The 22,808-nt window shown below is 55.1% G+C and overlaps 1 protein-coding gene across 4 annotated transcripts; it reads right to left on the reverse strand.

Moving 5' to 3' along the window:
- Window positions 1-907: 907 nt before the first annotated feature.
- Window positions 908-21,498, reverse strand: IL3RA (interleukin 3 receptor subunit alpha). Of its 4 annotated transcripts, none has more exons than XM_047716102.1 (12): window positions 21,214-21,498; window positions 18,422-18,515; window positions 14,279-14,397; window positions 11,331-11,451; window positions 10,805-10,937; window positions 10,544-10,719; window positions 6,945-7,060; window positions 5,264-5,290; window positions 4,103-4,214; window positions 2,505-2,610; window positions 1,436-1,509; window positions 908-1,180 (listed from the first exon to the last, which is right to left on the reverse strand). In XM_047716102.1, the coding sequence occupies exons 2-11, from the start codon at window positions 18,483-18,485 to the stop codon at window positions 1,458-1,460; spliced, it is 1,026 nt and encodes a 341-aa protein (XP_047572058.1). In that variant the 5' UTR covers window positions 18,486-18,515; window positions 21,214-21,498; the 3' UTR covers window positions 908-1,180; window positions 1,436-1,457. The 4 variants fall into 4 exon arrangements, with proteins under 4 accessions (XP_047572058.1, XP_047572057.1, XP_047572056.1 ...); XM_047716101.1 differs by having other exon boundaries at window positions 1,440-1,517; XM_047716100.1 differs by having other exon boundaries at window positions 1,436-1,517.
- Between the last annotated feature and the right edge of the window lie 1,310 nt (window positions 21,499-22,808).

A 22,808-nucleotide genomic window follows, 5' to 3' on the forward strand; every position in this document is an offset into this window, starting at 1 on the left:
AGAACCTTCTGGGGCTGGGACATCTTGCACACAGACGGCAGGTTTTCTCTTCAAGAATGGGCAGGTGTAAACGCACATTTCTGCCCCTATGCGGGGTCGACTCAGAGCTTGGAGTCTGGACTCTGCCCAGGGCTCCCAGGCAGGTTAGAAGGGGAGGGGACGGAAACATGCGTCCTTGCACCCGTCTTAACCCTGCCCAACTCCTGAGGAGTCTCCCTGGGAACCCCCACTTCAACCCACGGGAGCCCTGGTGTTCTGAGTGAATGACCATGTGGACGCGGCCTCCTGCCTGGAGCCGTGTCGATGGCTGGGTTTGGAGACCTTCCGTCCCCTGTTCATCTTCGCTGGTTCAGAACGGTGCGGTCACTTGTGCCCTTGTTCTGTTAGTTGGCATGTCCCCAAGTATTGGCATTGCTGGTGGCCTCGTAGGGATTGTGAGTACAGTGTTTCTGCACTGACGCCGGGGTGGTTTTCAGCGCGGCCCATTCAGCGATGTGGGGTGCAGGCTTGCTACCGTTCTAAATGGCTAGAGGTCCCTTTGAGTGGGCGAGCCGAGCCCGGTGTTTCCCGGGAGCCCTAACCCCTGGGAGGCCCTGGCCCCTGGGGGGCAGGTTGTGTCCGGATCTGCGTCCTTGTCCGGGTCTCCGTGTCGGAAATCCACGCCGTGGGCAGCCCCACTCAACGCCGCCCTGCGGGGGATGGTGACGAACCAGCGGGGGGCCCAGGGTTTCCCAGACGTCGCCTCCCCATCTCGGGGTGCCTGACGGCCCGTGTGTGAACACATCGACGGCTGCCGCAGGGACCAACCCGTCTGGCCAACGTGTTAGCATCCTGGCGGGGGGCGTTTTGGGAGGCCAGAGCGGGGCCCCGGGGTCCGGTGTGATGGGCAGTAGGCATTCCCCCTGCCCCCACCTGCGTACAAGCACTGGGTGGAAACAGCGTTGATTTATTGAATGAGCCCGACACAGCCCTGCTTCCTTGCTGGTGGCCTCTCCATGGAACACTCTCTGAGGTTCCTACCCCACCCCATACAGTCATCCCTCGGTCAAACCGCAGCCAGGCTGTGTGGGCATCTGGGCGGGCCAAGAAGGTCTCGGGTCCCTCGTCATGTCTCCCCTAAAACCTGCACCTCCGCCACTGGGCAGTCCTCCCGGCTTGCTCTGCTGCCCTCCCAGGCCACCTGCCGGCGACAAGGGGGTCAGGCTGAGCCGCAGAGCTGCGGAGGGCGTGGCTAGTCTTGGGCGCCTGGGTCACTGGGGATCCAGGCCCTGCGTGCCTGGAGGAGCTCTTGGGGGTGACCCTGCAGCTCCTGACATGGCGTCACCCTGCAGCTTCCCCTGCCTCCCGCCAGGACCCACACACAAGCCTCCTGCTCCCCCTGCGGGCCGGTGGCTGCCCCGTCCCAGCCCCACCCCCAGCAAGGGCCCCGACGTACCAGCTTGCTGCTCTGAAGGTTGTCAGTGATGGGGTCTTTCATGTGCGGGATGGGAGGAAAGAGCTTCTGCAACACTGAGTACCTCGGAGGACAGAGACACAGGCTCTGGATCCAGAACTCGGGACGCCGGAATGGAATTACAGCTCCGGCTCAGTCCCCGGGTGGGGGTGGGGAGCTGGTCTCCACGGCTGGCCCCTGGCGCCCAGCCCCCCCGAGCAATCCTGGCAGGCAGGGGCAGAGCCCGGCATCTGCTGCTGGGACCCATGCACCCCACCCAGGCTCCTGCCACAGGCCCCGGCCAGGCTGGAGGCGGCCCCCCGGCTCCGGGCACCCATCGCGGACGCCGCCGCTCCCCACGGCTTACAGACCAGTGTCCCCTACCTGAGCCACAGGCCCAAGCATGCCCAAGGCCCAGCCCCTGGGCAGGACGGCTCAGCCTGAAGGCTCTGGGAGGGGCGTGGGTGCAGCCAGAGAGAGGCCTGAGCCCCTAGGGACAGACCCCAAGGCCCGCTGGGCAGGACCTGGCTGGGCAGGACCTGGAGGCATTTGGGAGACACCCCAAGGGCAGGACTTGCTATTACACTTGATCTTAGCCAAAAGGCCGAGAAGCGATAGGACTTGCTATTCGATGGGCAAGGTCAGCATGGCCCTGTCGCTGGCCTGTTGCCTACTGGAGAGAGGGAGGAGGACAGAGGGGGGAAGGAGGGGGAGGACAGAAAGGGGAAGGGGGAGGGGAAAGAGGAGGGGGAGGGCAACTCCCAGTCACCCCGGCCCCAGGATGTGGGGAATGGGGAGTCTGCACGAGGGGTGAGTGGCTGAACAGCCGGGACACATGGGGACACGCAGGCGAGCCTGGCTGCACCCCGGGGCTCGAGCTAAGAGGGAGGGACCTTCTGGATTTTCACGACGGCAGACAGCAGAGCAAGGTCAAGTCTCAGAAGGACCCTGGGGACACGTGAGGCAGCAGCCCCATCCCTGGAGGTGTCCCGCACACGCGGTGGCGGGAGGGTGGGGACAGGGAGGAGCACCTTGCGGGGAGGAGGCCAGCGGGGGCGGGGGTGGCACTCACCTTCCACACAGCGCGATCACGAGCCCCAGGACCAGCAGTGTGGCCAGCAAGACCAGCGCGGACAGCAGCCAGTCGGGCCGCTGCCAGTCGTCCCCCACATCGCACGCTGCGGAAGAGGGCGGGCAGGGCACATCAGCAGGTCCCGGGGTGGTGGTGGCACCCAGCCCCGAGTGCTACCCCAGGGGACCCCGGAGAGGCAGCGGGCACTCGGGCACGTCCCGGAGGGGAGAGTGGGCGGCCGCCCGGCCAGAAGACAGAGGCCCCCACTGCACACTCAACACCTCCTGGAGCCCATGTTGAGGCCGGGGGGGGGGGGGTTCCATTCCCCTGCAGCTGGCGGGTAGGGGGAGCACCAGCACGCTGCTCTGCAAAGACCTCCGCCTCCCCTCGGGACAGCGGGGCCTGTGGGGAATGTGTGAGTTTGCTGGGTCTGCCACAACCCAGTCCCACAGACTGGGTGGCTGACACAGCAGATACTGTGGCTTCACGGTCCCAGAGGCTGGAAGTCCGAGATCCACATGGGGCTGAGGCCGGTTCCTCAGGAGGCCTCTCCCCTGGGCATGCTCACGCTGTGTTCTCCCCGTGTCCCCACATGTTCGTCCTTCTGTGCCTGTCCGTGTCCTCAGCCCCTCTTCTCATGGGATCAAGACCACCATAATGACCTCATTTCACCTTAATCCCCTCTTTAACGACCCCATCTCCAAATATAGTCCCATTCTGAGGTCCTGGGGGTGAAGACTTCAATATGTGAATTTGGGGGGACACATTTGAGCCCACAGCAGAGGGTCTTTGCGGAAGTAATTAGGTAAACGTGAGGTCCCAGTGGAATAGGATGGCCCTAACCCAATGACTAGTGTCTTTATACAAAGAAGAAATTTGGACACAGAGACACACAGGAGAAGCCACATGCACATGGAGGCAGACATTGGAGAGACATGGCCTGAAGCTCAGGGACGCCTGGAGCCCCAGAAGCTTGAAGAGGCAAGAAGGACCCTCCCCTGCAGTCCCAGGAGGGAGCCCTGCCCTGCCTGGGTCTCAGACTCTGGTCTCCAGAGCTGGGAGAGGCTGGGTTCCTGTGGGTTTAAGCCCCCTCCCCCACCACCTGTGGTCATTTATTGCAGCAGCTGCAGGACCCTCGTGACCAAGGCTTCCTCCGTGCCACCTCTGAAATGGGACATTCTAGGAGAGCCTGCGAGGAGGCTCTGGTTTCCGAACAGGTCAGGGAGAAACAGCAGGTCTTATTCTGGGCAAATCCTTCTAATCAGGCCAGGGACCATGTCGGATGAAAGGAACCCGTGTGCCTGCGGACAGCGTTGTAACTGACAAGCCATGGGGGCTCGAACTGGGGGTCTTGTTCCTCTTCCTCTCTGCGCCCCCATGGGGTGAGCACAAGGTGCAGGGTCAGATGTTGTCTTCAGAGCCCTCTCTGGGGACGCAGAAGCCTGTGCGGCTGGATCCCTGCTCCTTTGGTGGCAGAGCATCCAAGAGCAGGGGTGAAGAGCCCGTCCGAGCACGAGGGGTCCGTGCTTCCTGGAGCAGGGGTGGTGCCCGCAGCGTCCAGCGCACACACAGGACAGATAAAAGGGCGCCTTACTCACCAAAGCGTTGGGGGGCACTCCACTCGCTCCAGCTCTTGCGGTAGAAACCTTTGGCCCTTAGTCTCGCCACGTAGTTTCTGGGATTGTGAAGCTCAAAGAACTTTTCCTGGAGCTGTGGTTGACAAGGAAAGAAGGAAAGGCTGTTCCCAGTGGGCGGGGAGACAGTGGGGCCCCGTCGTGGGTGGAGCGGGCCCTCCCCCAAACTCGTGTGTGAGCATCCTCGCCCCGCGGTGCCTCGGAAGCGGACCTCATCTGGAAACGAGGTTGGAGCAGATGCAGTCAGTGAAGAAGAGGGCAGCTTGGGTTAGGGGTCTGTGATCCATTACCACTGGTGGGCTTACAAAAAGGGGGAGTTTGGGAACACACACACATGGGGAAGACCATGTGCATGACAGAGGGAGACAGCCACACGCCAAGGAGCCCCAGTAGCTGGGACAGATGTTCCCTGGAGCCTCCAAAGGGAATGAGATCCTCCCCCATCTATATCTTGGACATCTGGTCTCCAGGACCCCGAGAGAATAGAGCTGTGTTTTAAAGCCCTCAACCTGGGACACTCGTTATATACAAGCCCCCCCAAGAATGTGAACCCAACCAGCCTCCATCGGGGAAGATGCCTGTTCAGAGGGGTCCGAATCCTGGAGCCCCCTACCCTTCTCAGCCCAGGCTCTTGGTGTCCAAGACACCAAGCACTGGGAGGAAAAGAAGCCACGGCCGTCCCCAAAGAGGCCAAGCCCATGGTGCCGTGTGTGGGTGTTGTGCATGGCATGGGGCCCTACCCACTCTTGAATGTGACCTCTGCTCCCCAAGAAAGATATGTCATCACCCTCCCCCTTGGAGTCTGTGGTCCGGACCTTCTTTGAAAGTAGGGTCTTTGCCGATGTGCTTACTTGAAGGATCTCGGGATGAACTCATCCTGGATTGGGGTCGCCCTACGTCCAGTGACAGGGGCCTAACAAGGGACAGAAGAGGAGACACACACACAGAGGAGAAGCCTCAGGAGCACAGAGCATCATCTCCGAGCTGTTCCCCCTCAGCACGGACTCCTGGAGATCGCCGGATGGGTGAGCAGGGCCCACGAGCAGCGTCGGGCACCACAGAGAGACTGGACAGTAAGGAAACGGGTTTGTGATGCCCAGTTCAGGGAGGGTGGGGGACACTCACCTTCTCCGTGTAGGCGGGATCACTGCCCTACAAAACAAGAGGAGAATGCCGTGGGTATATCTGCTGCTGTCCCCCGACAGACGCCCTTATTCAAGCCCTTTTAGGTTTATAACAGAAACTGAGTACAAAATAATCAGCGGTTGAGCCTAAATGAGTCATATCATATATAAATAACCTGCGTATGAAGGAGGTATGAACTAAAAAACACCTGGTCTTTTTTGGGGGGGGCGGATAGAATTAATAACCTTTATCTCAGCTCAAAACATTTGGTCATTTTCTTTTAATTTATAGACTTAGAGGTTTTTGTTTTGTTGTTGTTGTTTTTTTTGTTTTTTTTTTTTTTTAAAGTCTATTTGTTTAGTCTCTGGGCCCAGCGTGGGACGTGAACTCCCAACCCTGAGATTAAGAGTCGGTGCTCTGACCGAGCCCACCAGGCATCCCCCACTTGATCATTTTGTAAGGTAATTGGATTCAGGCGTAATTTGCTTGAGCAAACCACACCTCGAAAGCACACTCCTTGTGCCCCTCGGCCACGCTTCCCTTCCCGCACACACCCAGGGCCCACGCATGTCACCCACTAGAGATCGTGCTGCATGTTCTACGCTTCTGTGCATAAATGGGGTCCAAGCCAGACCTTGAGTCTGGCTGACCTTTCCCTGGGGGACCCGATTCCACAGCGTGGATATGTTTTGTTGGTGCCTTCACTTGGGCTGTTCCTAAACTCAGCTGCTATGAACACGCAGGTCCCCACGTTGGTGGGACTTAGGTTTTCATCATTCCTGGAGCCAGACCAGCACGGGCATGGCTGCCTCCACGAGATACTACCAAAGCCCATTCCAAAGTGCCTGCACCATGTTTTTCCTTAAAAATATATGATTTTTACCCTGGGTCTTAACCATCGGGAGAAGGTTCATGCACAAGGGACATGCGAGAGAAGAAGGAGCCACGTGTATCATTTTGAATGGCCCCCAGTTGAGTTGCAAGCAACTGTTGCAATCAGCTGGGTGGCAGCCTCCCCTCCCCTCGGTTTGGCCAGACTGTCACGTTAGCCGATGTCAGGGGTGCGGAGTGGCCTCTCCCTATGGTTTGCATGTCGGTGACACCTTTCCACGTGCTTACGGGGCATGAGTACGTCTTCCTTGGGGAAATGGCTGTTTCAAGTTCTTGCCCTTTGTTTTTTTTCATACAGTTATTGGTCTTCTTGTTATGGACTTGCAAACCGTTCTCATCCAGCCCGAATACGAGGCCTTTGACGGACAAATAGGCACCTGGTTTCTTCCCTCGGTGGCCTGCCTTTTTCATTTTACCTCTTCTCTTTCCAACAGCCAACACTGTGACTTTGCTTAAGGCTAAATTTTTTTTTTTAGGGTTTGCATATTTGCTCTTGACAATTTTCACACACGAGAGGTTAAACGATCGTTCATTTTTCTCAGTTTTTGTTTTGTGTGTGTTAACATTCTTCATTGTTATGTAGAGTTTAGTTCATGTTTTTATTTGTTTTTATTTATTTTAAAATTTACTTTAGTTTTTTTTTTACTGTATTGATATTTATTTTTAAAAGAGTAAAAAAATATTTTTTTTTGATTCATATTTGTGTGTGTGTGTGTGTTTTATCTGCCTCCAAAGCCTGGGGGTACAGATTCTCCTGAATTTGGAAGTGCCAGCAAGGGCAAGCATGTACCTTTTGTAGCTGAAGTTCATACTCAAATCTGTTATTAAAGTGGCTGCACGCTTCCCACTCCATCATCAAATACGATTTATTACACATTGCAGTGATATTAGGTGGATTTAATATCTCTAGGACAGGAAAAAAAAAAACTTTTATGAGTAAAACCAATCAACACCCCCGCCCCCCAGAATATACTTCAAAACAGGCTTCATGGAGATTTAAGGTGGTAAAGAGCAGAGGAACATGTCATTCCAAGGTTAGACAATGGGCAAAGCATCCGTTCGGATGAATGACAAGATACGTTGCCATGTCTGTCGGTTTGGATTAGCCATAGGTCTAGCTGCGCAGACGCCAGCCGGTGACAGACCCCCGCCCACCCCTCCTGGAAAGCAAGGTCTGTGCCAACGACGTCGCCAGGACGACACCTGCTGTTTTCCCTTGGCCCTAGTTCCACCGTCCTCCAGCAGAGGGAGGACAGCGTCCTGCGCCCGAGGACTGCCTCCTTCCCACCGGCCCAGTCTCGGTGCCGGGCAGCCTGGCCCGCTCCCCGCCCCGCACAGGGTCCGTCCCAACGCCAGTGCTCTCCGCAGGCCAGCCCCAGCCGTACTCCCGGAAACATCTGCCCCGGCCTCCTCGCCTCCCCCAGACCCTGCCGGCTGCAGCCAGCTCCTCCCCGGACGTCCTGTCCTCCCTTCTGGGTGCTGGGACCCTCCTGGCTGTGCTCTGCCCTCTGCCCTCGCTCTGGGCATTCAGCTTCCCCTGACTCCGTGGCTTCTCCAGCTTTGCATGTGAGCACATCTGAACCTCCGCTGGGAGCCCAGCCCTGGGTCCTCACCTGTCGGCACCTGTGTTCCACCGGCACCCCAGGCTGGCAGTCCCCAACTCTGTCTGGGTCCCCTCCTCCTCAAGTCCTTCCCCTCCTCTCCCTCCTCTTCTCCTGCTCCCTCCTGCTCCCCCTCCCTCATCAGTGACATCACCCTGACCCCAGGCTCCCTCTATCCCCGCCTCTACCTCCAGCTACAATGCCATCCTCAGAAATAGCCTCAAAACCAGCCCCGCTCCCTCCTCCCGGCAGCCACCCAGACCCTGCCCATCTGTTGCCACGGGACCCGCACCCCACAAATGGCCTTCTCCCCTCAGGGGCAGGAGACAGGGCAAGAAGGCTGCTTGGGAGGATATGTCCATTGGCAGGGCCGGAGAGTGAGGCCAGGAAGGCAGGGGCACCCCAAGGGGCAAGTGAGTCAGTCCTGCTGGGCAACAACCCTGGAGACAGCCCAGAACCCACCTGCTAGGAGCCACCCGGCCCAGGTGAGGGCGCAGGGTTACCACCAGCCCTTGGGGCAGAGCCTGTGTCCCACCAGCCTGTGGGAAAGGCTCTGTCACAGAGTAACACCCACAGGCTCCCCTTGGAGATGGTCCTTCTGGGAGGAAGGGCCGGGGCCAGCATGAAATGTGAGCCACTTTCTAAAGAGCTCCACAGTGACGGGAATGGTCACCCCCAAATGGTCCCTCCCTGTCAAATCTCTAAAACATGGGAATGGAATCTTGTTTAAAAATAGGGTCTTTAGGGGCGTCTGGGTGGCTCAGTCCTTAAGCGTATGCCTTTGGCTCAGGTCATGATCCCAGGGTCCTGGGATGGAGCCCCGCATCAGCGGGAAGCCAGCTTCTCCCTCTCCCGTTCCCCCTGTTTGTGTTCCCTCTCCCGGCTGTGTCTCTCTCTGCTAAATATCTAAAAATAGGGTTTTTACAGGTATAATACATAAAGGATCCTGAGATGATGTCCTCCGACTGCAGGGGGCCCCTAAATCCAATGACAGGTGTCCTTGTAAGAAATAGAAGACAAGCCACGCGAAAATACAGGCAGAGATAGGAGGGACACGGCCAGAAGCCCAGGGACGCTTGGAGCCCCAGAAGCTGGAAGAGGCAGGAAAGACCTCCCTGGAGGCTCAGGAAGGACCATGACTCTGCCCCACCCGGATCCCTGGTCCTGCCCTGCCTGGATCTCAGATTGCTCTCCAGGGCTGGACGATTAATTCCTGTGCTTAAAGCCTCACGGTTTAGGATCATTTATTAAGAGAGCAATTGGGAACTAATAAACCCCCCGACTCTCTTGGTGTCATGGGGCACCATCAGTGACACTCTCCAGCAGCCACCCCTGCACGCCTCAACCTGGCCCGTCCCGGCGCAGAGCTGTGTGGGACTGATGTCCTTGCACATGGCCCCAGGCTTGGGTCCCTGCTCTCCCGGCGCCATGCTGAAGTGGCCAGTAATGCCATCGAATTCATTTCCCACTCCGGGTGGCCGCCGGCCATCCCTGGCGTTCCTGGGCTGTACGCCCTATGGCCTCCCATGGCCTTCCCGTCTGTCTTTGGGTTGGCCTCTGCGTCTCCTCCATTTCTTCTAAGGGAACCACCACATTGGATTAGGCCCTCCCTATAACAAGTGCAAAGATCCTGTTCCCACACAAGGTGGCATTCACAGGTGCAAGACGCGGACACATCTTTGGGGCACAGCAGGCGTTTTTGAATTTGTGCTCCTGACAGGATAATGCAGCATGCACTGGGGGCACAGAGCCCCCGGTTCCCATTTGACCCCTCCATGCATCCCCACCGGGCTCTCTGACACCCACCACCCCACTGGCCTGACCACTGTGTCCTCCACCCCTGCTGGGACTGGGGCGGGAGGACACAGGGGTCCAGGGGGGAGCATGCACAGAGTGGCAGCAGCCTTAGACATGGTCTGGACATACCAGTGAGCGTCCCGTGTCTGGGGCAGCAGCGTCCAACACCAGTGCCCATAAAACACAGCATGTCAGCTCAGGAGGGGGAAGCCGCAAACAAAGGAAGAGGCCCCCCACTTTTCAAGCAAGAGGCCTTGCATTCTTCCCCTCTGCACCACATGTCAATTCATGTCGCCGGCCCCGTGCTTCCTTATCCCACGTGGACCCGCCGGGGCAGGCCCAGGCTTCCGGAGGCCCAAAGCTATCACAGTCTGGGGAGGGGTCCGGTCGAAGGAAACGGATGGCAACAGAGCGTTGCTACGACGGGGTCTGTGTTCCAGAAACCCATTAGCATAAGAACACAGGGCCTTGACAGGGGCTGTGGGCACGACTCTCACCCCCTCCCCGAGACTCATGAGGGAGCCCCGTGCCCCGTGTGTTGCTGGAATGCTCTAGAAGCAAATGGGTTAGTTCCTTAGCTGCCGTGAACTCACAGCCGCTGCTTGGAGCTGAACACATGTCGTCCCCAAACGCACATGCCCTGACCCCTAGTGGGATGGCGTTCGAAGGTGGGAGGTAATTACGTGGGGCCCCATGATGGGATTCGGACGGCACCAGAAGAAGAGAATGGAGCGCTCTTTCTCTCCCTCGCCCCCTGGGTGAGGTCACAGTGAGAAGTCTGCCATGGGCAAGCTGGGAAGAGGGACCCTCACCAGGAACCCGATCTGCTGGCCCCTTGAGGTCGGGCTTCCAGCCTTCAGAACTATGAGAAATCAGCATGTCATTTCAGCCGACCGCTTGGGGCTATTTTCTGACGGTCCCCTGCGCTCAGACACCAGCATCCCAGAGCCCAGGGTGCAGCCTGAGAGCCGTGTCCTCGACCTGTACTCACCAATTTCTGATAATTCGACAGTACGGTCAGAGCAGGGGATCCTGACACCTTGGCTTGTGCCCCTCACTAGGATCTGGAGGAGTTTCGGCAATCTGGAGACATCATTGAAATGACACCGGACGAGTTTTCCCTGATTATCCATTTCGTAATTTGGGCACTCGTACTCCCTGTGGGTCCTGCGGCAAGGAGGGGGCACCCAGCAATGACCCAGCGGCCCCATGTGCCTGGGGAGAGCCCAGCTGTGCCTGCAGCCAAACCTACCTCAGATCCTGCCAGTACAGGTGATACTGGATGTCCCGGGGGGCCTCCCTGCCCACCTCCCAGTTGCACGTCAGGAAGTCCACGTCGTGCACCCGGCAGCCCAGACCTTGTGCGGCCGCCTCAGGGTTTCCTTCTGCATTTGCAAAGGAGATGAGAAGAAAAACAAGTCACCTTTAAGAGGGACGTTAGGATTTCCAGGTCCTCGTGGGTTCACACATAGTTGCAGATGTCAACGCCCAAAATGTCAGGATACAGCGTGGTCTCATCCCCCAAGAGCCCTCCAGATGTTCCTTTTCTCTCCTCACCCCTGCCAAGCACTAATCTGTTCTGCATTTGCACACGTCATCAACCCAAGAAAGTCTTACGAATGACATCCTCCTGCATATGTGACGTCCTACGGTCCTATGCTTTCTTTCCCCCCAGTCCCTGCAGGTCCACCCCAGCTGAAAGTCATGGTTTCTGTATCCTTACGACCAGCCAGCGACTGAGAGCATGCAAAACGCAAAGAGGAACACATTCCCTTCACCTTGCAGAGGATACTGAATCCCCATCAGGAACGGCGGGCCTGTGGTCAAGGAGACGCTGAAGTTTTTCACTTCACACGAGGGAAGGATGTGGAACTGGCAGTAACGGTTGTTGTTGACGGCCTGAGAGGGAAAGAACCATTTAGTCATTGTTGAGAGAACACACCTAGTGTCATGGTGACGATACCCAGATTGAATAACAACGATAACCATAACGACGGCAAAAAACCGTAAGTCTCTATAGAGTCCGTTCAATCTTCAACAAAACCCCAACAACTTACTTTGTGGCAATCGACAGACTGGAGATGGTGTATAAATTACTGGTTGGTGGAGAGGGAGGGAGAGGGGAACAGATGAAACACAGCATTTTTTTTTTTTTTTTAGGGCAGTGACTTTGTCCTGTGTACTACATTTACCATTCTCTGTTTGTCGAAAGTCACCAAATACACACACTGAGAGTGACCCGTCTCGTCATCCGTGCACTCTGGGTGAGGATGACGTGTTCAAGCACATTCATCCATGTGAGGCCTGTGCCCTCTGGTCGGGAGGCTCCTAGTGGAAAGGCCGTGCGTGTGCACGGGCGGGGGACTGCGGGCCATACAGGAAATCCCAATACCTTCCTCTCAATTTTGCTGTGAACCCCACACTGCTCCGGGAAAAAAGTGAAGTTTATTCATTTTTTAAAAACCATACAAGAATTTACATAAAATAATTCCATGTATGAATAAATAAATAACCAGCTTATAAATAAATATTCCATTTATAAATTCCATTATGAATAAATCAACCCTTTTCTGAGGATCGAGAGATAAAAGAAATTGGGACAGAAAAGTTAGGAAAATGGGGAAATAAAAATGTAAAGTCAAAAACGAAAGGAAGATATTTATCAAGCTCATGATGAATTCTGGCTTTTTCCCTGCATTATGTAATAAGTTAACAATGTGGAGCCCCAAATAGTTTAAGAAGGAGAAGGTTATTTTTTTTTAAGGTTTTAAGTCCGCTCCATGCCCAACATGGAGCTCAAAGTCATGACACCCTAATGTCAAGATTTTCTCGCTCTGTACCAGCTGAGCCAGCCAGCACCCCCAGTTGGTGGAAATTGTAATTAATAAAGGAAGAAGACATCTGTCTAATTAATCATATCTATAACAAATTCAACCAGACTAGTTGTTAAATACACGTTAACACAACAAATCTCGAGAATCTGGGAAAATGTACGTCTTTGGGCATTTTTTGGGCACTGATCTAAAGCTTCCTTGGGTAATTCAGGTGAGACTCGTAAACTTGGTCACTGTCTCTTGTCCGAGGAACCTGAGTTCCATAAATGCCTCTCAAAGGAAGTTCTAAAAGAACAACAGGATGCGGGGTTGATGGGTGTTTTCCCAAACCCGCTCACGTAGGCAGACCATGGAAACAAGGAGAGGGAGAGACTCACCCACTGAGAAGGAGAACCTGTCTCCATTGAGGACAAACACACCAAACCAGATGGCTCAACCCCATGTTTACCCATTTGGCCAAGAGCATAATATTAAAGTAGCGTAGATACATGGGAAAACGGGACCCACACACAAAGACCATGAACAAAACGGAAATGAATTCAATTCAGGGAAAACCAACAGCAGATGAAGGAATGACAACAGGGTCCAATATCTTGAAATAGACCTTTTAGCAATTCCTTCTACATCTTCAGGATCCAGAAAAATCTCTAGATCGCTCCTAATTGCGATTTATGTGCCTGGACGTTGGGAAGTAGGAATCCAACTTAACTTCAGCGCATTTTGGAAATTGTGCTGACTCCATGCGTACAACCATCCTTCTTCACCGATTTGAAATAGCACCTTAGTGGTGTAGAAAACCCACCCTACCCAACGTGCCACCAAGGCACGCTTCTGCTTCTGGATTGTTCCATTTCTTTAATCTATCCACGCATTCCATCAACCCAACCCTGGATAATCATAGCTTCTTGGTACATTTGGAGACGTCATGGAAAGGCAAATTCCTGATCACTAGTTTTCTTCATCAACATTTCTTGGTTGATTTGTAGCCTACCATGGTCCAGATAGAGTTTAGAGTCAACTGGACAAGTCCCAGTGAAATCCCACCTAGGCTTGTCATGAACTGGACTGTGTCCCCCCAAATTCGTCTGGTGAAACCCTCACCCCCAGAACCTCAGAAAGTGGTTGTATTTGGACATTGGGTCTTTAAAGAGGGGATTAAGGTAAAATGAGGTCAGTAGGGTGGGCCCTGATCCCATAGGACTGGGGTCCTTAGAAAAAGAGGACATCAGGACACAGACACACACCAAGGGATGACCACATGAGGATGCAGAAAGAACAGAGTGTCTACACACCCAAGAGATAGGGCTCAGGAGAACCAGCTACAGCCCCGCCTGGATCTCAGACTCCCAGCCTCCGGGACGGGGAGGAATATTTGTATTGGGGGCCCAGGTTGTGACCTGTATTGTATTAAATCAAGAATAATCTTAAAACACCAAATTTATTGTCAAGGAAGTTGACAGGTGCATCTTCCTCATGAGACACTATGAGCTGTGAATATGTTATATTCTCATCAAGGCCCACCCATGGGGTCTGTCACAGTTCTCAAGACCTCTCAAGCTCGGAAGATGACACAGTATAGGATTTGGGTGAGGGGCGGGCGATGGTGGGAAAGCAAGCACTCACTTTGAGGTGGGCTTGGCTCTCCACCCGGATCCCTGAGGACATGTTCTCACCAAGGTTCTCCAGGAGCACCATCTTGGACATCGTACAGAAGGTGAACCCTGAGCTGTGGTGTCTGTGATAGTCTTTAACCCCTTCCACAGCCAACCCCAGAGTAGAATTCCCGCTTCTGTGATGCCAGAACCCGTCTTGGCCTTTGGGCTCTGCTGGCTCTTAAGTCCCCTAATGTCAGGAAAACCTTGACTATGCCAAGTACAGGGAAGATGGTTTACCTTAGTGATAAATTTTGAATTTATGAAACACATAATTTCAGAAACATTTCCATGGAGGTCCCAGGTCAATCTCCTTTCCACCGGCTCTATCCTTAGGTTCTTAATTGGTGAATAGCGATCTGAAATGGGTAGAGGTCAGAGTTAGGAGAAGTATTGCAGAAGCTTGAACCCTTATCACCGAGGGGACTTCCTCTTCCCACCGAGTTCACCGACGACCTTGGGAAGCAGAATTGTACACGGGTGCGGAATTGCTGAGAGCTGGAAGAAACCTTCCGTCAACAGCGCCCTGTTCCTCTCCTTAGCCTGCCATCCCCATGATGGAGAAACTGAGAACAGATCTGGCTTGCATACGTCTCTCAAGGTCTGGGTTTCTGGGACTGGTTGTCAATGGCCATCAAACTTGCTTTTTTTTTTTTTTTTTTTTGCTTTATTTTGAAAATACAAGGCATGGTCATTAGAATGATATGCATGGCCTTTCAGGGCTCATAGGCTGTTGGAGCAGGTCTGACATTACTGGAGAAGCTCCCCAAGTACATCAGGTTCTGTTTTGAGACGGAATCAAAGCTCACGCATTCCCGTTACAAGTTGCTGGGAAAGGGGGTCTCCAGCGGCAGACCACAGGGCTCAGCATATCTCATCCACGATTTGCTTGCCCAGGTACAAGGTGCTACCGAGTCACGCTTTCCAATAACACCCGTCTGTAAAGCTACAACGGACAGCCGGTGAGATTTCATCTGTGACCCCTTTCAAGGACTTACAGGATGTGACTTTAATAAACGTTCACCGAGTTGATAAGCTGTCAGTATCGTGATTACGTATCAAGATCAACAGCCTTAGTTTCATAACCAAGACCAAACCGTATCAACACCTTGGTTTCTGCCATTATTTTCTTCTACCTTATAAGGACAATGTATTCCTTTACGGTAATAACAACAACAAAAAAATTCATTGAGGCAAATTTCTTATACATTGAACATGTAATTCTTAAGAGTTTTTTAAATTTAAATTCAATTAGCCAACATGTATACCTCATTAGTTTCAGATGTACTGTTGAATAGTTTACGGACATTCTCTTAATAAATTCTTTTTTTAAAGATTATATTCATTTATTTGTCGGAGAGAGAGCGAGAGCTCAAGGAGGGAGAGCAGCAGAGAGAGAGGGAGAGGCAGGCTCCGCACTGAGCAGGGAGCCCGATGCGGGACTCGATCCCAGCACCTGAGCCGAAGGCAGAGGCTTAACTGACTGAGCCACCCAGACGTCCCTCTCCTAACAGATTCTTAGGCCTGAAAACCTACACGCAGTTCTGCGAACACAACATTAAATATCATTAAAGCAGATAGGAAAGATGAAGTAGGAAATACTAATGTTAACATATTTTATCACATTTTATTTTTATAACTAATAATATATATAAATTATCAGATATTTAAGGAAGAAATAGTATCATGGGCACAAATGTTCAAAAAAGAAAGCGGGGGTGGGGGCCACGGGAAATATTTCCTGATTCCCTTTAGGAGGCCAGCATTATCCCAATATCAAAATCAAAGATACTAAAAGTCAACTCGAGGCCAACATCCCTTATAAACATAGATGCAAAATCCCTTCAGAAAATATTAGTCAACAAAGTCCAGGAATACACATAAACCTGGTAATATCTCATGACCCAAGAGATTTACTCTGGGAATGCAAGTTTTGTTTAACCGTCGATGTAATTCACCCCCATTAACAAGAAACTAATGATCTCTATAGAAGCAGGAAAAAAGAAACCGACCAACTTGCACCCATTTGTAAGTAAAAAAAAAAAATCTTAATAAACGAGGAAAGGAAGAGATCTTCCTTACCCCGATAAATCTATGAAAATCTTTGCGCTAATTCAGACTCAATGGTGAAAGACTAACCACTTCTCCTTAAGACCAGAACAAGGCAAGGCGTCTGGTTTCAACACCTCTATTCCAGCTCGTGCTGTCCCAATGGCCCCTCTTAATGCAGTGTGGCCAACGCTGGAGTCTTACGGGGCGTCCCGCTTACGAGGGAAGATGTGAACATTTCGGATTGCGTCAGCTGCCCCCTTCTAGGAGCCTTCTGTTCCTAGAAAGCAGCTCACTTCCAACCTGTGGTCAGCCATCCTAGAGCACCCTCAGGCCTGAAGTGACCACAAAGGCAGCAGCGGCCTTTGTCCCCGGCCGAGACGGGCAAACCAAAGGCGGGAACTGGGAGAAGAGCCCAGATCGTCCTCAGACCTGGGGGTGGCAGGCTGAAGTGGACAAGGCACCTTCCCTTTCCTGACATCCCGCCATGTCCCAGTCCCCTGGATGGGAGGGGGTGTGGCCACATGACTGGGTTCTAGTCCATGAAATTCAACACGACATGTGGCGGTACTTCCAGTTCTCACCCATAAATGCTCTTGGGGGAGCCGAAGGACCCTGGATCTCGGGATAAATATTTGGGGCAGAACCACCTGTCATGAGCCCCACACTGTCCCATCAAAATTCATGCTGGAGTCCCAACTCCCAGGACCTCACAATGGGACCTGGAAATGGGGTCATGGCACATGTTAATTGAGATGAGGTCATCCTTGAATAGTGTGGACCCGAACACGATGTGGCTGGTGTCCTTCTTAGGAGAGGACATTTGGACACGAACAGACACAGAAAAGGCTACAGGTGAGGACAGAGGCAGAGATGGGAGGGACGTAGCCATGAGCCCAGGGATGCCTGGAGCTCCAGAAGCTGGAAAAGGCAGGAGTGATCTTCTCCTGCAGCCTCAGGAGGGAGCACAGCTCTGCCCTTGTTGCCTGGATCTCAGAGGTCCTGCCCCACCTGGATCTCAGAGGTCCTGCCCCACCTGGATCTCAGCATCCCTGCCCCCTCCCAATCTCAGAGGTCTGGTCTCCAGAGCTGGGAGACATAGACTGAGCTCCCCAGGCGACAGTATTTTGTTCTGTCTGCCCACACAGACTCAAACAGCAGCCTTCAAGAGACCAAAACCTTCCTCTCTCTCCCCCACAAAAACATCTGAATTCCGCCCCTGTTTGAGGAAGGAATCAACATCTAGCGGGTTGTGAAATCTTGTGGGTGTCCCCGCAGCTGACATCGGACTGGTACAGCCCCAGGTGGGTAGGCTCCGGGGCTCCCGCGGGACCTGTCATGCCCAGTCTTCACCCCAGGACCCTGTGCCATGGGAACCCGACGTGGAAAACATGCAGATGGCCCTCTCGGGGGTCCGCTGATTACTCAGAAAATTCCTGACGGCGAGTGGCTCCCGTGCAGACACGCCCACAGAGACATTACCAGCCCCCTCATCCTCGTGGCACTCGGGGCTGCACCCGGGCTCTGTTAATGCACCGTGCCCTGTACCAGAGCCGTCCAGCAGCTGACGGGTTCCTTAGGACATTCCCTGCTGCACGCCCATTGGCCGCTCCTGTCCCCTGAGGCTGACCGGACAGTGACAGAAGTTGGCACAGAAGGCTCGGGGATCGCCATCAGCCTCTTCTCTCATCGATTCTGGTTCCTATGGGATCTCATTCCCCAGCGTCGTGAGGCAAGATTGTACGAGCCACACGGAGGGCACGGAGACCGCACTCGCCGCACGTGGCCTTCCCCGCGGGCTCACATCCGTGGCCACACGTCCCCTTCCTATAAGAACGCCAGTCCTGTTGTGTTAGGAGCCAACCCAGATGGGCTCATCTCAGCAAACTCTGTCTGCAAACACAGTCACATTTATAGGGTCTGGGTGCGAGGGTTTCCAGGGAGAACTTTAGTGGGGACACAAGTCAGCCCATAACCATCGCCTTGCCCACAACCCTACCCGGGAAAGGGACATACAGGTCAACAGAGTTTCTGTTGGAAAATGACTCAGAAAAATGACTCAGAACCCAAGTAGGTGATGGGTCCTTGCATTCGAGCGCCATCGAAATGCTCAGCACCTCGGCCCTCCCCCACCCCGCGTCCTGGCCGTGAGGTTGTGGCGTGACAGGGCTGCCAGACGACCCCATGGGCAGCATCGGGGTGGGGGGCACACGGGCGGTCTCCGTATCCCCGCTCACCGCTGCCGCCGGATCCGTAACGATCTGGACGTCGAGTTTCACGGAAACAGCAGAACGCCGCACACACCCTCAGAACGCACCTGGGGTTTGGTCCTACCTTCCTGTGATTGCCGCAGGCTGGACGCAGACGTCAGAAGCACGGCGAGCCACAGCAAGGCCATAGCGAGGCAGCTCCCACGTCAGGCCGCGCGCTGGGAAAGAAGGGACGGTTAGCGGGTGGGACGGAGGAGGGTGACTTGGGGAAGCCCCTGCTCGTGAGCACGGGGCCTTTGGCAGGAGGAAAGGGTCTGGGTACGTGCAAGTGTGTGCATTCGCGTATGCCCGGTGCGTGTGCACACATTTGCGTCTGTATGTGTACGTGTGTGCGATCGTGCACATGTGTGTGCATTTGCACACGTGTGCATCTGAGCACAGGTTCCCGCGGCACGCACGTGTGCATACGGTGCACGCACTGCCGTGGGCGTGCACACGGCCGCACACACATGTGAGTGTGCGTGTGCACATCTGCGTGTCCATGTGTGTCCTATGCATGTCCCGCGTGTGTGTGCTTGTGTGGACGTCCCCGTGTGTACGCCAGTCGGCTTGAGAGACTCGCACTCTCGGGTCAGAGCGTGCTCTTGGCTCCAGCCGGAGGCAGAAGTCGGGAAAGCACACGCCACGCACGGTGCCGGGAAACGCGGCCATGACAAAGCGTGGGAAGGAAGTGTAATTAAAACTATGAAGCCGACAGACATCGAATTTCCTGAACGGGCAGAGTTACAGTAACTGAACCCTGCATGGTCCCAGCGGCCCAGCAGGACCTTCTCAGGGCCTCCAGGAAGCCCCGTCTTCAGGCTGGTTCTCCAGGACCCTCGCCTCGGTGACCAGCCTCCTTCCCCCACTGGGACCGTCAGCAACTCGGTCTCCTGACGAGCCCCCATCCTCCCCACTGTGTCACTGTTGGCAAACACCATTCGTGGTCTGGGGCCAGCACTCTGTGCCCCTCAGAACTGTCCACAAAACGTGCCCCTCCGGTCCATCGAGTCTGGAAAATCTCAGCCGGGATTGAGGAGTGGGACCTCAGATTTCCCCTGTCTTGTCCTGGGCATTCACAGCCGCCAGCACAGGACCCAATGAGGACTCCACCAGGGGTCTCACCTGCTCCCCTGGTTCAGCTGTGGGGCTCCAAGCAGATTTCCCGTCTCGAAAACAGGGCTGAGGGCGATTTCCAGCAAATGTGCACTTTTGCACAATCGGACAGCGAAAGTGGCTCTTGCCAACCTCGGGGAACACGCCCGAGAGAGCCCTTCCCCAGGACAGGGGGATGGAAAGATCCCCGATCGCCTTTGGGTGGGAGGCGCCCGGGACAGGTGTCTCGTCGTCGTAACGCAGGGACGCTGGGGAGGACAGGGATGCGGGAGGCTCAAGCTTTGCTGGGGGTCCCCCCAACCCGTGTTCACCATACACTGTGCGCCCCAGAGGTCAGAGCGGGAAATCCACGGTGGGGAAAGGATCCGCGTGTTAAACAGAGCGGACTGGGACTTGCCGCTAGTTACTGAGGACAGCTGCTACGGGACTGCAGGCGGCCGGACGCGGTGGGCGCCAACGTGCACGCGAATGTCCAGGGGTCTGGAGCCCCCATTCGGCTGGAGCCCACAGCTAGCCCAGAGGAGGGGCGAGGAGTGCGTCCTGCCTGGCGTCATCCCCTGTAAGACCTTGGTCCCGACAGGACCTGCCCAGAGGGGGTCCTGGGGAGGCTCTCAGGCATCTGCATTTTTTAATTTTATGTTTTATAAACATATAATGTATCGGTTCATTAATTCTCTGTGGAGACGAAATGCACGTTCCATCAAAGTCGCGCTTTTCACTGCGTGCTCAGCGGGGAACCTGCTTCTCCCTCTGCCCTTGTCCCCCCTCGTGCTCTGTCTCTCTCTGAGAAATAAAGTAATAAAATCTTAAAAAAAATGTTTTTTACTTTTTAAAAACGTAACTGAGGGGCGCCTGGGTGGCTCAGTCGTTTGGGCGTCTGCTTTTGATTCAGGTCACGATCCCGGGGTCCTGAGATCGAGCCCCGCTTCGGGCTCCCTGCTCCGCCAGGAGCCTGCTTCTCCCTCTCCCCACAGCCCTGATCGTACTCGCTCTGTCTCTCTCTCGGATAAATAAATAGAATCTTAAAATAAAATAAAATGTAACTCAGGGACCATCTGGGACGTTCTCCGCCACTCTCTGGCTCCAGGACGTTCCATCCAGCGAAAGGAAACCCCATCAGCATGAGCTCTCACTCCCCGTCCCCTCCCCGCCACTGGGCAGCCCCTAACCCACGTTCCGTCCATGCATTTCCCCGTTGTGCCCGTTTTTCTGGAAATGGGATCACGCACCATGACCCTCGTGTGTCTTCTTGTCTCCCCGTGCATCGTGTCCTCGAGCTCATTTACCGGGCTGAGTCCGACTCCCTGCGTGGACGGACCACGTTTTGTGCACATCCAGGCCCATGTGCATCGGGCACCTCCAAGGGGTTGGTGCTTCATGGTCTGTCCGAGCCCCCAGCAGCTCCCTGCCAGGCCGCGCTGGACGTCGGGAACCAGCCGCTGTGCTCACCTCAGACCCGAGTTTCTTGGCAAGACTCGGCACGGCAGCCTCATGCGTGTGCTCGCGCTTTTCCAAAAAAAAATGGGGTCAGCGTGGTAGAAGGCCACTCACATCTTCTGTCCCGTACCGCTCAGCCCGTCCAGCCCGTCAGTGTGCAAGCCTGGTCTCACGGTCCCTGCCGGCTCTCGGTGCCGTCCCCAGCATCCTTCACAAGCCCTAAACCCTCCAGATCCCGGTGCCGTGCCCAAGGCAGATGTACCGCACCTGGAATGAGCCCCACTCAAATGCCCCTTCGTCCCTCCCGGGGGTCGGGGGTCTTACCTGGGTGTCGACATAGGTCCCACGCGGGAAAGGCACCCAGCCCTGGGCGGGATCAGGACCCAAGACTCCTCTCTCCGAGTCCTGTTCCCAGTTGTGCTCCAGGAAGTGTCCCCAAAGAGAAACCAAAGCTGCCGCTCCCTTCTCAGGACTTTTATGGCCACGACGAGGGGCCCCGCCCCTAAAACCCAGACCCAGTGAGGCTCGGGGGGCCAGGAGGGAGAGGTCAGCGACCCAGGCGAGAACCCGGTCCCCGTGTCTGCCTGGTGTCTTCCCTCGAAGCCGGGGTCAGCCACCCCCTACTTTCCCTGGAATGAGTCCCCTTTCTTTCAAAATTGCTCTTTTCCTGTTGTCATTTCTCCTCGCGTGTTCCTCTTTGTCAGAACCCTGATTGCGGCTCGCCATCCAGGGCGGGCTTGGGCAACTTCCTGGCACCGTTGATGATACGCCGCGTGCAGCCGTGGGCCGGGTGGAGCACGCCTCCCCCGTCTTTCCGCCGGGTTCCAAGGAAGCGCTCTCCTCCGTGCCCCCGGGGCACAGACCCTGGTGAGGACCCTGGGTCCCCACAGAGGACTCCGCCCTGGGTCAAACACAGCCGTCCAGCGGAGCAAGTGGCCTCCGGCTTCGTCTCCCGCTGCAGTGGACCTGGGCTCAGCCCCTGCTGGAAGGACCCCGCTCAGGGACAGGGAATGACCCCTTGGCGTCACCCCACTTACACCTGTGACAACACGCCAGCTCCCTCACGGTGCAGGATTCCGAGATAAGGGGGGTGTGGCTGGCGCGACCCCACTGTGATCCCTGACGTGGACTTTACATTGGAAAAGGGTCTTTGCAGGTCTCAGGAAATGAAGGATGTGAGATGAGCTCATCCTGGATCTGGGGGGACCTAAATGCAATGACTGGTGTGCTTACAGGAGACAGAAGAGACACACAGACGCAGAAGACAGGGCGGCCACCTTCACCCCGCTGAGCCCCTGGTGGACCCCTTTCCAGGGCAGCGTGCACCCAGATGTCCTGGGCATGGAGATAAGATGCACCGGTCTGGACGGGCACCTGGGAGGCCCGGTCCACTAAGCCTCTACCTTCGGCTCAGGTCATGATCCCAGAGTCCTGGGATCGAGGCCCCCATCAGGCTCCTTACTCCACGAGGAGCCTGCTTTTCCCTCTGCCTGCTGCTCTCCCTGCTTGTGCTCTTTCTCTGTCAAATAAAATATATATATATATATATATATATATGTATATTTAAAAAGATGCAGAGGTCTGGGCGGGGCCATTTCAAGCCTGCTCCCAAGGATGCCCCACACGGCATGTGCTGGGCAGCTGTCTAGGGCATGGAGAAGAGGAGCAGAGAGGCCCAGGGCCAGCGGCAGAGAGCGGCCAGAGAAGGACAGGGCTGGGATGGGGGACGTCCGCATCAGTGGGGACCTGAGAGTGTTGTGGGAAGCAGCGTTCTCCGTGGGCAGAAGTGGGACGCTGCCCAGGGTTATTAAAGAGGCAAAGCCGACATCAGGAATTTGCACCCTGGGTCACAACGCACTGACCTCCTTGCGGATCAGGACTCTGATCGGCTGCAGCCACAAGCAGGGACGGACTCCGAT

This window comes from Lutra lutra, chromosome X (genome assembly GCF_902655055.1).
Source record: "Lutra lutra chromosome X, mLutLut1.2, whole genome shotgun sequence".
Taxonomy (NCBI): Eukaryota; Metazoa; Chordata; class Mammalia; order Carnivora; family Mustelidae; genus Lutra; species Lutra lutra.

Coding starts and splice junctions, on each gene's coding strand:
- IL3RA (XM_047716100.1), bottom strand. CDS start 18,485: ATGGCCTTGCTGTGGCTCGCCGTGCTTCTGACGTCTGCGTCCAGCCTG. Junction 11,452..14,278: donor ATTCAAAATTTATCACTAAG/GTAAACCATCTT, acceptor TTTCCCTCTCAG/GCCGTCAACAACAACCGTTA. Junction 4,215..5,263: donor ATCCCGCCTACACGGAGAAG/GTGAGTGTCCCC, acceptor TGTCAACCACAG/CTCCAGGAAAAGTTCTTTGA.